We start from the raw sequence: 12,642 nt of genomic DNA, 5'->3' as shown, positions 1-12,642 counted from the left end.
CATGGAGTCTTAACCGCTGCACCTCCAGTGAAGCCCCTCACTGTGGCTGTGAAGAGACGCTTGGCCATACTTACCGACATCCACAGTGGGCTTGCTCCTGAGCAGTAGCTTCAAACACTCTGGTTTACTGTACATACTACAGTAGTGCAGAGCCGTGTTCCCCAGGGCCGTCTGCTTATCCAGGTTCCCACTGAAAAAGGAAAGCATTCGGAAAACAGATGACTTGCTCTGTAACTTAGAACTACAGATGAACCACTTTTACCCATGCTAAAGACTGAGTCAAATTTGAGACCTACTTTTTAGAGCCAGGGAAGACGATGATGTTTTTAGCATGACACCTGAATTTATAAGCAGCGTAATGACAACAACAGCCAGCACTTTCAGAGTGCCTACTGTGTTTAGGGCAGACACACGTCGCTTATACATACCAGCTCACTTAATCTTCACAACCACCTATGGGGTGCGTATATTATCACCTTTATTTTTTAGACAAAAACGGTTGCAGAGGACAAAGTCCTTGAGATTACCAAGACACAGATGATGGAGTAGGGATCTGAACACAGGCAGTGTGTCTGGAGCCAATGGTATGAACCACTACACTGAACCACCTCTACGGAAGAGGCTGGGAGTTACAATCTGCCGTGAAGAACAAAGACACCATTCTTTGAATGTGGGTTCAAATCCCCTATTTTGATCACTTTTCTTTGAATGAGCTCCAGTTCCTCTTCCTAATCTGTGGATTACAGAACTACCCAAAAAAGAATTCAACAAACCCAAACCTCCCCCGCTCTCAATATTGTTCTCCTTAGTACGTCCTAAATTTGAATTAGCAATTGAGTCAGCCACACATGCTGAAGTTACGAACAATAAAAACTCACAGCTGTTTCACTTGTGCTGTTAAGTCTCTGCTCTTTCAGCCTCCCTTAAGTAGCAGGTTTTGGACACAGAGAAAGGATTTTACAGTTATCTAGGCCAAGCTGGCCCTATGCTTGTTTTTGTAAATAAAGTTTTATTAGAACATGGCCATGCTCACTTGTTTACATACTGATCATGGCAGTTTTCACACTATGGTGGCAACACTGAATGGCTGTGATAGACACCAAATGGCCTGCAAAGCCTATAAGAGTATCTGGCTCTTTATAGAAAAAAATTGCCGAGTCCTGATCCAGGCCATCAAGAGGGCTGTTTGTGTCAACTTACAAAGCACATTCAGGGAAAACTAAAACTGTACCAGTTTTGTACAAGGAAGTCCACCAAATGGAGAGATGTCTGGTCTGCGGTTCGGACTGCAAGATGAAGGGCTGTCTCCCCAAGCTCCTAAAAGGAAAGAACAAGTATAAATAGGGTGATCAGATGTCCTCGTTTGCCTAGACAGGCTTCATTTACGTCCAGTTACCCCTAAGTAGTTATTAATAGCAGCCCCTTTCACTCTCAGATCGTCCTGATTTAAACAGGGTCACTTAACGTGTCTCCTCACTCTGTGTTGTTACGACGTCCCCTTTTAAACTGGCTTTCCACATCCCTCCTCATCCTGATTTTGGGGAGGCTGTTACCTGTCCGGGTTCCAGCAGCGGTTCCATTAACTCCACCCCCTCTGCATAGACTTGAATTAGTGCAAGTAAATCCCTAGATTTGATGGCCTCAAGCAATTCATTCAGTTTAGCTGATGAAGATGAACAGGTCTTCCGTGAAAATCTATGATCTACATACTTTGCAGTGATATATTCCTTCCGTACAGTCCTAAAATAGACCAAAACAAAATGAACTGAAACTTTACTTTTCAAGAGCTAAGAAAAGATTTAAATTTTTTCTGACAAACAGTTCCGTGAAGAGTTATTTTAATTAGGACACTCTTCTCTTCAACATTCCAGCTGACTAGGTTTAACTCAAGTTGACTGCAGCAGAGACAGAATGAGGAAACTGATAGGAAACTGAGGCTCCACGTGGCTGTCGCTGAAGCCCCTCCCACAGGCCATGAGCGGAGTTCCAGGCAGACAGATGGTGGGCCTTCCTGCTGTGGATAACATGCCCAGAGCCTGGGTGGGCCTGGCAGCATTTCTCCATCTCATCAGGACCCATCCCTCCTCTGCTTCAGTTCAAATGGTTCTGGGCCTGCCTCCCCAGCTGCAGGGGTGAGTCTACGACCTAAGTGCCCAGATGGCCACCTTTGGGGAAAGGCTGATGTTGACATTGGCTCAGAGGAAAGGAGAGACAAGAGTCAGGAGAGTGAGCTAGGGTCCAGGTGATGCTGTCTAACATCCTGGATACAGACGTGCCTGAACTCACCCTCTGAATTTCCCTGTTATGTGAGCCCATTAGTTAAAACACAACGAATGGATTTGGAGTTCCAATCTTAGTCCGTAACTTTGGTCAAACTACTAAATCTTCAGTATTTGTTTATTTGTTTTGTTTATCTGAAAATGAGGATAGTAACTCACCAGTATATTTTGAATTAAAGAACACACAGTACCTAATAGGTGCTTTCTGCTTTCCAAAAGGGCTCTAATTCATGGAGTCTGGCTCCCAAGTCTACATGAGAGATTCAAAGAATCACGAGTGCTCCTAAGGGGAAGGCAGGGCGAATGCTGCCTCTCATGTGAGCAGTAGGAAACAAAAATCCATGCTCTTACAAAGTTTATCCTAAAGTAACGCCTTCAAGGTCTGGGTCATGTAAACACTTAAAAAACGCTGGTGCGAGCAAGACTGGGCCATGTATGAGCTGAGCATTTACTGTTACCACATTTGTGAAGTGATCCTGGATTGTATTTGGTTGTGGTTGTCTTGTAATCAAACTAGCTTCTGAAAGCCCTGTTTCTCAGCGCAATTTGAGCTCATTAGTGTGACAAAAAGACATGCAAGCAGTTTTTGTGGTAGGATGACGGTCGGTTAAACCACACGCCCCTCAGATTAGCTTAGGGTATTATTATACATGCCCCCAACATCCTCGACTTCTCTTCTCTGACATTTAAACCACAACTATGAGCAAACAATCTGTTGTTTAATTTTCTGGTTAGTACCCAGGTGTCCCAAGGACAGGATTTATACCTAGTTTTGCTTTGCCAGATCCGTAGCATCTAACATAATTCGAGGCGCAGACTAAACATACGATATGCATTTGTTGAATTCAAAGAAGAGACAACTGCCAAAAGGCCTTCTGGAAGATTGCATTTCATAATTTCAGACTGAAAAAGCATGTTCATCAAATGCATACCATAATAATTTTAGTGCTTTGGAAATTTGGTGCCTGAATAACCAACCACCTGGGAAAGGCTGGCAAAACACTGAGGCTGGTGTCTGCATCTCTGATCACTTGAGTTGGAATTAAATCTCTTTTCTCCTATTTAGCCACAGGATTTAGAATTTTAAAGTTTAAGGTCAACGTAAACCCTTTTGAATAGGTTTAAAGAGTCACATGACTCAACAATAATGAGTTAGGGGGTCTTATGACTCATGACTCAGGGGGTCTCGTGTCTATGCCCACCCCAGAGGAAGGACTTTTATTAGTTTCCTGGGTATTTGCCAGTGTTTCTTTAAGCAGACCCAAGTTCAAATAAATGTATATGTTTATGTGTGTCCTTTACCATCCAAATCAATTTGGTGCCTGAGTCCAGATAGAATAGCGAGAGTTCAAAAGTGAGGGATTAATCGGGCGATGTACCCAAAATTCAGTTCCTGAGTTTGGCGAGTGATTCTGGGTTGGGGTTTAAGATGTGCCTCTACGCACTTCCTCCCATGCCCTCTACCCTTCCCTGCTCCAAAGGCAGCATGCTGTGAAGGCTGCTCTGTTCCCTGATGGTTTCACTTGACAGTCATTCTGGAGATCATCCCGGAACAGGACAGGAGAGGCTCCTTTATTCCTTTTTACATTTACAAGGTGTTCCACTTTTTGGCCACACTATAGACTATGTCTGTCTGCTGTTCAGCCATATCCGACTGTTTGTGACCCCATGGACTGCAGCACGCCAGGCTTCCCTGTCCTTCACTATTTCCCGGAGCTTACTCAAATTCATGTCCATTGAGCTAGTGATGCCATCCAACCATCTCATTCTCTGTTGCCCCGTTCTTCGGCCCTCAGTCTTTCCCAGCATCAGGGTCTTTTCCAATGAGTCAGCTCTTCCCATCAGGTGGCCAGAGTATTGGAGCTCCAGCTTCAGTGTCAGTCCTTCCAATGAATATTCAGGGTTGATATCCTTTAGGATGGACTGACCTGATCTTCCTGCAGTCCAAGGGATTCTTAGGTAGACATCTTCTTTGTTCCTAATCTTTCTCTAATACAGAACGGGAACAACTTCCCAGAAGGGCAGGTGCTGAGTCAGGGTAAATAAATCTGTAATTAGGATAACATGTCTAATTTGCCCCTTGTGGCTAGTGTTCCATTTGTACTCCCACCAACAACACACGAGCAGAGATGCCTGTTTTCCCACAGTCTGGCTGAGCAGGCCGTTAACCACCTGGATTGTTGCCAATCTGACAGGAATCTCGCATTGCTTTAGTATGTCTCTTATTTACAATATGTGATGATTAAGCATTAATTGTCCTTATGAAGATTTATCCTCCACAGAGCAGCTACAATTACTTAGGGAAAGGTGATGGCAAAAATAGTCGGTGCATTCCAGAAACGGGCTTCCCAGGTGGCTCAGAGGTAAAGAACCCACCTGCCAATGCAGGAGACGTGGGTTCAGTCCTGGGTTGCGAAGATTCCCCCGTAGGAGGAAATGGCAACCCACTCCAGTACCCTTGCCTGGAGAATCCCATGGACAAAGGAGCCTGGCGGGCTACAGTCCATGGGGTCGCAAAGAGTCGGACACGATTGAAGCAACTGAACAACAATTTCAGAAGTACTTTGCTCTGCCTTTTCCTCATAATGAGGCTTCCTCTGGTGGGGAAGAATGCCACAGCCACGAAGACGTTTGGGGAAGGGGAGAGGAACAATTATAGAACAGCAAAGAACTCAGGATATTAGAAATACTCACATATCACTTGAAGGGGTGGGTTTTGGTGAGGGACTGGGTAAATTTGCTTCCATAATATCATTAAAACTATTGTTTCCTACATTCTTGGCCAGCTGTAACATAAACAAAACACAGCAGAGTGAACGTATTACTACTGGTTTAGGAGTTTACTATTACTTGCTTTTAAGATTTCTGAATATATTATTTTCCCTCAGTTGATTCAGAATACAGACCATTCATCCATCTGGTCAAGAGATAATTTACTGGGCATATACTACGTGCCAGACAGTGAGCTTCTGAGTGCAGTTCTGGAATACAGAGATGGGTCAACAGTGTTCTCTCTCAAGGGAGATGACGGACTGGTGGAACCATGGATAAGAAAACTAATGACTTTCACAAACACAATGTGATAAATGTTTGACTAGAATACGATGTGGTCCTACACACACACACAAAGTCTGAGATTAAACAGCAGGTTCCATACTTGAATCTCATATGAACGAGGTTAAATGCTATTGCTTAAAGCAAAACTTTTCAATTACCATCATGACTCATTTTTAAATAAAGCAGATTTACTCTTATTAGCCAGAGAAGAGTGTAGGATTCCTTTATATTTGGGGTACAAATTAAGATGCTACAGGTAATTAATGAAGAGGCCACAGGAAAAATATTGCTTCTAGGTTTAAGACCATTCCAAGAAAATCTGTCCTGAAGGGCTTTTGGTCATTCAGATAATTTAGGGATTGACGCGAAGAAACATTCATGCAATCGGTCTCTTGGGCATCCCTGGTGGCTCATAAGGTAAAGAATCTGCCTGCAATGCACGATATACAGGTTTGACCCCTGGGTCAGGAAGATCCCCTGGAGACAGGAATGGCTACCACTCCAGTATTCTTGCCTGGAGAATTCCCATGGACTGAGGAGTCTGGTGGGCTACAGTCCATGGTGTCACAAAGAGGCGGACACGACTGAGCAACTAACACTTTAACTTTTCACGACCCTTCCAAGAAAATGTGTTCTTCAGGACAAATTTGGTCATTTGGTCACTCGGATAACCTGGGGATCGATGCGAAGAAACATCCAGGTGATCAGGTCTCTGGGGTTTACCGTATTTAAGTGTTTAGGATTTAGACTCTTCCTATTTCGAGTTGTCAAACTGAGTTTCATTTACCCAACTCACGGAGAGGGGCTGACAGCACTTTCATATTAAAGGGTGTTGCAGGTGTTAGGTCTGAGTCTCTTCTCTATAATTCGGAAGTGAATAGGGAGCCGTGTATAATAAGTACCATATCTTCTAAATCAAGAGGCTCATGCAACACGAGAGAGACCACTGCTGCTTAATGACTGCTTAGACTTTAGGTTTTCTGGGCCCCAGGCTCCCTCACGTTCTGCTCAAGAGTCTCTTTTGTCTGAGAAGCAGCCCTGTTTCACTTCAAACCCTCACACCCTTAGTATAAAGATTCTCTCATAGGCACCAGCTTCCAAATAGGCAAGACGGTGCTGATGACCAAAAGGCATTATAGGAGACTCTGAATGGGCCTTTCCCCCCTATTATTTGGTTGTGGGACCAATTTAACTTGGACCTGATGAGGGTGTCCTTTCCCTACCATAGGGTTAAGCACTGCAACGGCCACACAATTTTTCCCCTGACTACCTGAAGAAGTTATGGGTTAAGGAGTGGTTAGTTTATGACAGTGGCTAATAGGCCACTCCTAATTCATAGGTACTTTTACAAACAGAAGAAAAACAGAGAAGAACTCTTTGGCCTTTATTTTTAATAATGTAAGCCACTAGATAAAGTGAACACAGGAGTCTGACATCTAACTCCTTTTATCGTTAGGATAGTGAATCATATAAACACTAATTCTAAAAGAAAAAAAAAAGAAAAAGCAACTTTGAAACAGGCTATCCCGGAAGAAAAGAGCTGGTTTCTGTCAAGCTAATTATAGAAATGCACGATTCGCCAGTTCTTCAGGGAACAGAAAGAGTCAGTGTTACACACCTCAAAATTTACGTTTTAAACATCTATGCAAACTCACTGAACTCAGGAATTAGAATTCTTCGTACTCAGCAGAAACTGAAACACCCCAGAGCAATGTATTAAATGTATCCATGACAGGTCGCTACTTACCAAGAGTTCAGAAGTTCCTAATTTGTCTAGTTCCAAAGACTGGATGCGAGAAATATGCACCCCCATTTCTCTATGGATGCCAGAACATTCTATACAGGTCAAGATACCCAAGTTGGTGGACAGCCAGGTGGGTTCTGCGGAAAGGATTTTAAAGACATGATATCTAATTTTAGTGTGCCAATTACAGAGGAAGCTGCAACAGTAGTAACGATTTTAAAATTTATGAGGGAAAGATTTAGATGGAAGGTAGCAGCTATTTTTAAAACTAACAGCTTGTCAGAGAGCAAATCTTCTTTAAGACAAATTTGAAAAATAACTCCTCAATACTGAGCTGAAAACAAAATTCAGTGCCTGGTTTTTGTGAAAATGTGAGGCCTATGAAACACCCTGATAAAAGACTTCTCAGTACAGCTCACAAGGGGCTGGGTTCTGCAGCCATCGTTAACCTGCACACTTGGTTAACTGTTATCCTGGTTATGGCTTCTTCGCAAGCACCTCTTGGTATAAGACAACCCCCAAGTGCCCTAGAGCAACGGAACGAATATTTCTGTTACCCAAATCTTCAGGGCTCTCTGTCTCCGGCGAGCTTCTATTTACTGCTCCTCTGCCATCCTGACACTGTGTGAAGCAGTGTCACACACGTGCACGAAAGTAGAGAGTCTGGGGCCTGCCTCTGAGGGGCTTACGGACTGTTGTATAGAAGAATCCATTTGCACTAGTAAAACGATTTTAGAAGTCAGCCATAACGCCTAAGAACGGGTTTGCAGGCTGATGTTCTGAGCCCTACCAGATGTGTGACCTCAGGCGAGTCACTCAAAGTTCTCCAGTCCCTCAGTTTTGTCATCTGTGAAATGGGGATAAGATCAGTTATCCTGCCCAGAGACCTCCTGTGAAGACTGAATAAGAAAAGACCAGCAAAACAACTGCCACAATCCTTACTACAATGTAAGCACTGGATACATGTTAGCTAATGCTAATATGCTTTCCAGGTGGTGCTAGTGTTAAAGAACCCACCTGCCAATGCGGGAGACATAAGAGATGTGAGTTCGATCCCTGGGTCGGGAAGATCCCCTGGAGGAGGGCATGGCAACCCACTCCAGTATTCTTGCCTGGAGGATCCCATGGACAAGGAGCCTGGTGGGCTACAGTTCATACGGTCACAGAGTCGGACATGACTGAGCGACTAAGCACGCACACAGTGTCAATAGGGAAACAACACAGATGCCATCTGAGAACAGAAATCTGCAGGAAGGTGACACCCGTGTGATACAGAGGTTGGGCACGTTTTACCGAACAGAAAGGAAGGAAAGAGAGGCACCGTGTGCCAGCCAGTTTTGGGGACACCATTCTATTGCATCCTCGCAGCAGCTGAAGTTCATTATCCGACTTTTCAGATGAGCAAACTGAAGATCAGACTAGCTGGGGACTGGTCTGGAGGAGGTCCAGACGTGAGGAGCGGGCTGGTGATTCGAACTCAGGGTGACGGACTCCAGGTCCACAATGCTGACCTAACTGGGCCTTGCAGGACAGGGGGTATTTTCGCAGGTGCTATTTAGGGAAAACAAGGTGGTAGAGCGGGGGGGGGGGAGTCCCAGATGGAGCGGACAGCACAGGTGACCACACTCAGAGGTGGGAACCATTCAGGTTGGGAGTATGTGCTGGGTGTGCAAACAACACGCTCACTTACACCCCTAGCCAGAATACCTGCCGAGCCGCAGTCGCAGCAGACATCGTTGCCCGGGAGCCGCTGCACGTCCTCAATGATGGCCTTCGTCAGCTCCTCCAGGCTGCTCTCCCCGGCACTCTGCTCCCCCCGGAAGGCCATGGTGAGGGCCTCCTCTTTGCTGTTCGTCAGCACCGAGATCCACCTGCCGCCAGACCAGAAGGAAGGAGACGTGAGCGCCTGGCTGGCCGCTGTGTTCTCCTTCCCCTGCAAAAAACTCGTTATCTTCATCTAGAACTCGAGTAGTAACAGGAGGGAAAATGAAAGAAATTAAACCTGGAAAAAAAGAGTCAGAGATTGGAAAACAACACACAGGAGAAGAGCGCGCAACGTGAGATGAGATGGTGAACATCAGTAACCAGAGGCTTGTGTGAACACACGTGTGCTGTGCTGAGTCATGTCTGGCTCTCTGCGACCCCAGGGACTGTAGCCCACCAGGTTCCTCTGTCCATGGGATTTTCAAGGCAAGAATCCTGGAGTGTGTTGCCACTTCCTTCTCCAGGGGATCTTCCCGACCCAGGGACTGAAGACGCATCTCTTGTACCTCCTGCGTTGACAGGCAGATTCTTTACCACTAATAGCACCTGGAAACCCATGATATCTGTATTTACACGCAGCCACAATAAAGGGAGGAAGAGGACTCGGCATGAGATCAACCCAGGGAAAGGATGAGAAAGAACAGGTGAGAAGGGAACAGGAGGCAGGGAAGGGGGCTTAGGAAAAGGTAGTGTTTTCTGGAAGTCCATGTCAGCAGGGGCACTTACAAATGAAAATGAAGGGATATTTCATTTTCCATGAAAATTCACGCTTACAAAAAAGGTACGTTAACATGGAAACACGCTGATGTTTGTTATATGAAATGAAAAGTACAAGCTATTAAAATATATATACAGCATGACCATAATGTGGACCCAACAAAATAACTCTTCACTACCAGTCTATGCATAAAACAGCCTGAATACCCAACAACAGAGGTTGATTAGCAGAGTATGAAATAACCACAAAGTGGACTAGTTACTCCAGTACTAAAATTTAAGTTTCCAACTAATTTTTGGATGACATTGGGGAAATGCTCGCAATATAATGCTTTGTGAAATAAACAGGAAAAAAAAATCCTTAAATAATCTCAGATTTAAATGTATTCATGAATTATATGTTTTGTAGGGAAAAGGCTAGAAAAAAAATTCACCAAAATGTGAATACTGGATGTCTCTTGAGTGATTTTCTGTAGGAAAAAAGAAACAGATGGAATGCCTTCACCCTGTACTTTTCAGTAATTGTCCAAATCTATAAGGAGTTGTGTTTCTTTCAGGAATGAGAGGGAAAAAAACCAAATTAATTTTTTTTTGGAAGAAAATGAAAGACATTTCTAAACTACAGTTACTTCTCACCTATTGCACAGACAGCTAACAACCACTCTTGATAAAGAACACAGAGATCCAGAACTGTGTCTTGAAGGATGTGTGCACTCGAAACAAAGTCTGTCTATAAGAGGTTTGGAATGAGTGACAGAGACAGCTGCTGCTGCTAAGTCACTTCAGTCGTGTCCGACTCTGTGCGACCCCAGAGACGGCAGCCCACCAGGCTCCCCTGTCCCTGGGATTCTCCAGGCAGAAACACTGGAGTGGGTTGCCATTTCCTTCTCCAATGCATGAAAGTGAAAAGTGAAAGTGAAGTCGCTTAGTCGTGCCCGACTCTTAGCGACCCCATGGACTGCAGCCTACCAGGCTCCTCCGTCCATGGGATTCTCCAGGCACTGGAGTACTGGAGTGGGGTGCCATTGCAGCGAGAATTAAAAATCAAAGCATCTGGTGCAGGTGAACTGCGAGTCACAACTTTGACTCTAGGTGGTGCTCACCCTCACCATGTTCTGAGAAACAGGATTGCGTAGCTTAGCTTTTCCTCTGTGATGCAGAAAACCCAACTGCTCAGATAAAACCAACAGTCCAGGGACGGGGTAGGCAATTACTACCTTGTAAGTTAAAAAATACTTTTTCTATCATGTAGTCTCAAGTTAGAAACTAGAAATTATTCTGTTAAAAACTCTGTAAGGATCTGGGTTCCATAGGGCAGGTCACTGTGCATTTATTAGCAGTCGTGTTGATGATGCCGGAGTTTTCACTTGACTGCAGTCTCTATACTGCTTTCCTTAGGCATTCTGATATTTTGGCTATCTGATATTTCCAGTATCTACTATGTGCCAAGTACTTATAATTTTTGAAATACAATCCTCCAAATAAGCCTCTGAGTTAGGGTTTACAATGCTTTAAAGAGACAGAGGCCTAGAGAGATTCAGTGACTTGCCACAGAGCCCCATAATGGGACTGACGTCAGACTGGGATGAGAAAACAGCTCTGCTGACCCCCTTTTTTCAGAGTTCCTCCTGTTATGCCACGTTCTCTTTACTTGACAATTCATGACAAATTAACTAAATAAAAAAGTTAGTTATGATGATCCAAAAATATACATTTAAAGGACAATTCATTTTTTTGGAAGAATAATGCAAATATGGTAGAATAGCTACATTTCAAAAGGGTTGAGAATCAAAGCAACTATTTCTGAAAATTCTTTAAAAACATTTAAAACTGTTTTAAAGTAAATACATAAAAAAGTATTAAGAAATAAAATAGTGCATAATTGTGTTTTAATACTTTAAAAGCCACTCTGAGTTTATAGGAGTGAAAAAAAAAATTGGCACTGTATGAGAGGCTTTAGGAAATGGCAACGCACTCCGGTATTCTTGCCTGGGAAATCCCATGGACAGAGGAGCCTGGTGGGCTACAGTTCATGGGGTCACAATGAGTCGGACACAACTTAGCAACCAAACCACCACCACCACCACACATTTCATCTCAAGTATCAAAATTCTGCAAGTGAGGCCTGTAACCCTCTCACGGACAAGAAAGCCGTGGGATGGCCTTTCCAAGATCCAAAAGCCACTATCAGGCAGACTGCGGACTAGAAACCAAGTCTGCCAGACCTCAAACATTCAGCCGAGAAAGGATTTCTCTGTTAATTCACTGGATGCTTTCACATGAGACAACAGCTCAATGAGGCAGTGGAAATTCCTCCGTGTGACTTGGAGAAAAATGAACATCTCTCCTTGAAGGATGCCAGAATCTCCTCCATCAAAATCAAGTCTCCCATCACCACCGCCGGTACCCAGAGAGAATCCCAAAGGGAGCCACTCCCCCAAACATGAATTACTTCAGCGCTAAGTAAAGCCCTCCCAAGTGCAGATGGTGGGATTAGAAATGAAGAAGGCGCAGTCCTTGTCCTCAGAAGCTCCAGGTCTCCAGAGGGCTCAGACTGAGCCAGGGGACCCAGAGGGGTGTGAAGAGGCCTGTGGGGAGGGAGCAAAACCCCTCAGGCAGCGAGGCTTGAGCAGAACCTTGAAGGGGGCACCTGAGTTGACTGAGCTCCCCAGACTAACGAAGAGACCCATGGGAAAGCCCCGGGTGGACAGCTAAGCAGGGGAAACCCACCAGGACTGGTTCTTAGTAATAACAAGAACACTTTTAAGTATACTATACAGAAGAGAGAGGCGCTTTTTTCAGTTTAAGGCCTTATGCCATGATTTCAAAACTACTTACGCTACGTAATCCTGCTCATCTTCAGCCTGAAAGTGATACGTCCTGTTATCTGAAATACAAAAAAAGAGAGAGAGAGAGAAAAAGCAAAATCTTAGAAAGCGGAATGCTTCAGGTATTCATATAGATTTTAAAAGCTCCCGAGGAGGACACATTGAAACTAGGATTCTGATATTATTTTTGCACCCTTTTGTTTTAGCAGTTACACGATTCAGTTTGTCAACAGTGCTTTTCTGAAGAGAAACA

The 12,642-nt window shown here is 44.3% G+C and overlaps 1 protein-coding gene across 3 annotated transcripts in view; it reads right to left on the bottom strand.

Annotated features, from left to right (window-relative positions):
• The window catches only part of ASAP1 (ArfGAP with SH3 domain, ankyrin repeat and PH domain 1), a 334,855-nt gene that overhangs the window by 36,369 nt on the left and 285,844 nt on the right, over positions 1-12,642 (bottom strand). For all 3 annotated transcript variants that reach the window (XM_069600954.1, XM_069600955.1, XM_069600956.1), the window contains exons 15-21: positions 12,400-12,448; positions 8,788-8,951; positions 7,084-7,217; positions 4,974-5,065; positions 1,554-1,740; positions 1,232-1,317; positions 75-190 (exon numbers count right to left, since the gene is read on the bottom strand). In XM_069600954.1, the coding sequence (XP_069457055.1) occupies positions 75-190; positions 1,232-1,317; positions 1,554-1,740; positions 4,974-5,065; positions 7,084-7,217; positions 8,788-8,951; positions 12,400-12,448 (828 nt within the window). The remainder of the gene's footprint in view (positions 1-74; positions 191-1,231; positions 1,318-1,553; positions 1,741-4,973; positions 5,066-7,083; positions 7,218-8,787; positions 8,952-12,399; positions 12,449-12,642) is intronic.

This window comes from Ovis canadensis, chromosome 9 (assembly GCF_042477335.2).
Source record: "Ovis canadensis isolate MfBH-ARS-UI-01 breed Bighorn chromosome 9, ARS-UI_OviCan_v2, whole genome shotgun sequence".
In the NCBI taxonomy this organism is placed as follows: domain Eukaryota; kingdom Metazoa; phylum Chordata; class Mammalia; order Artiodactyla; family Bovidae; genus Ovis; species Ovis canadensis.
Note: the sequence above shows the minus strand (reverse complement) of the source record. Positions and strands in the feature narration are given on the sequence as shown.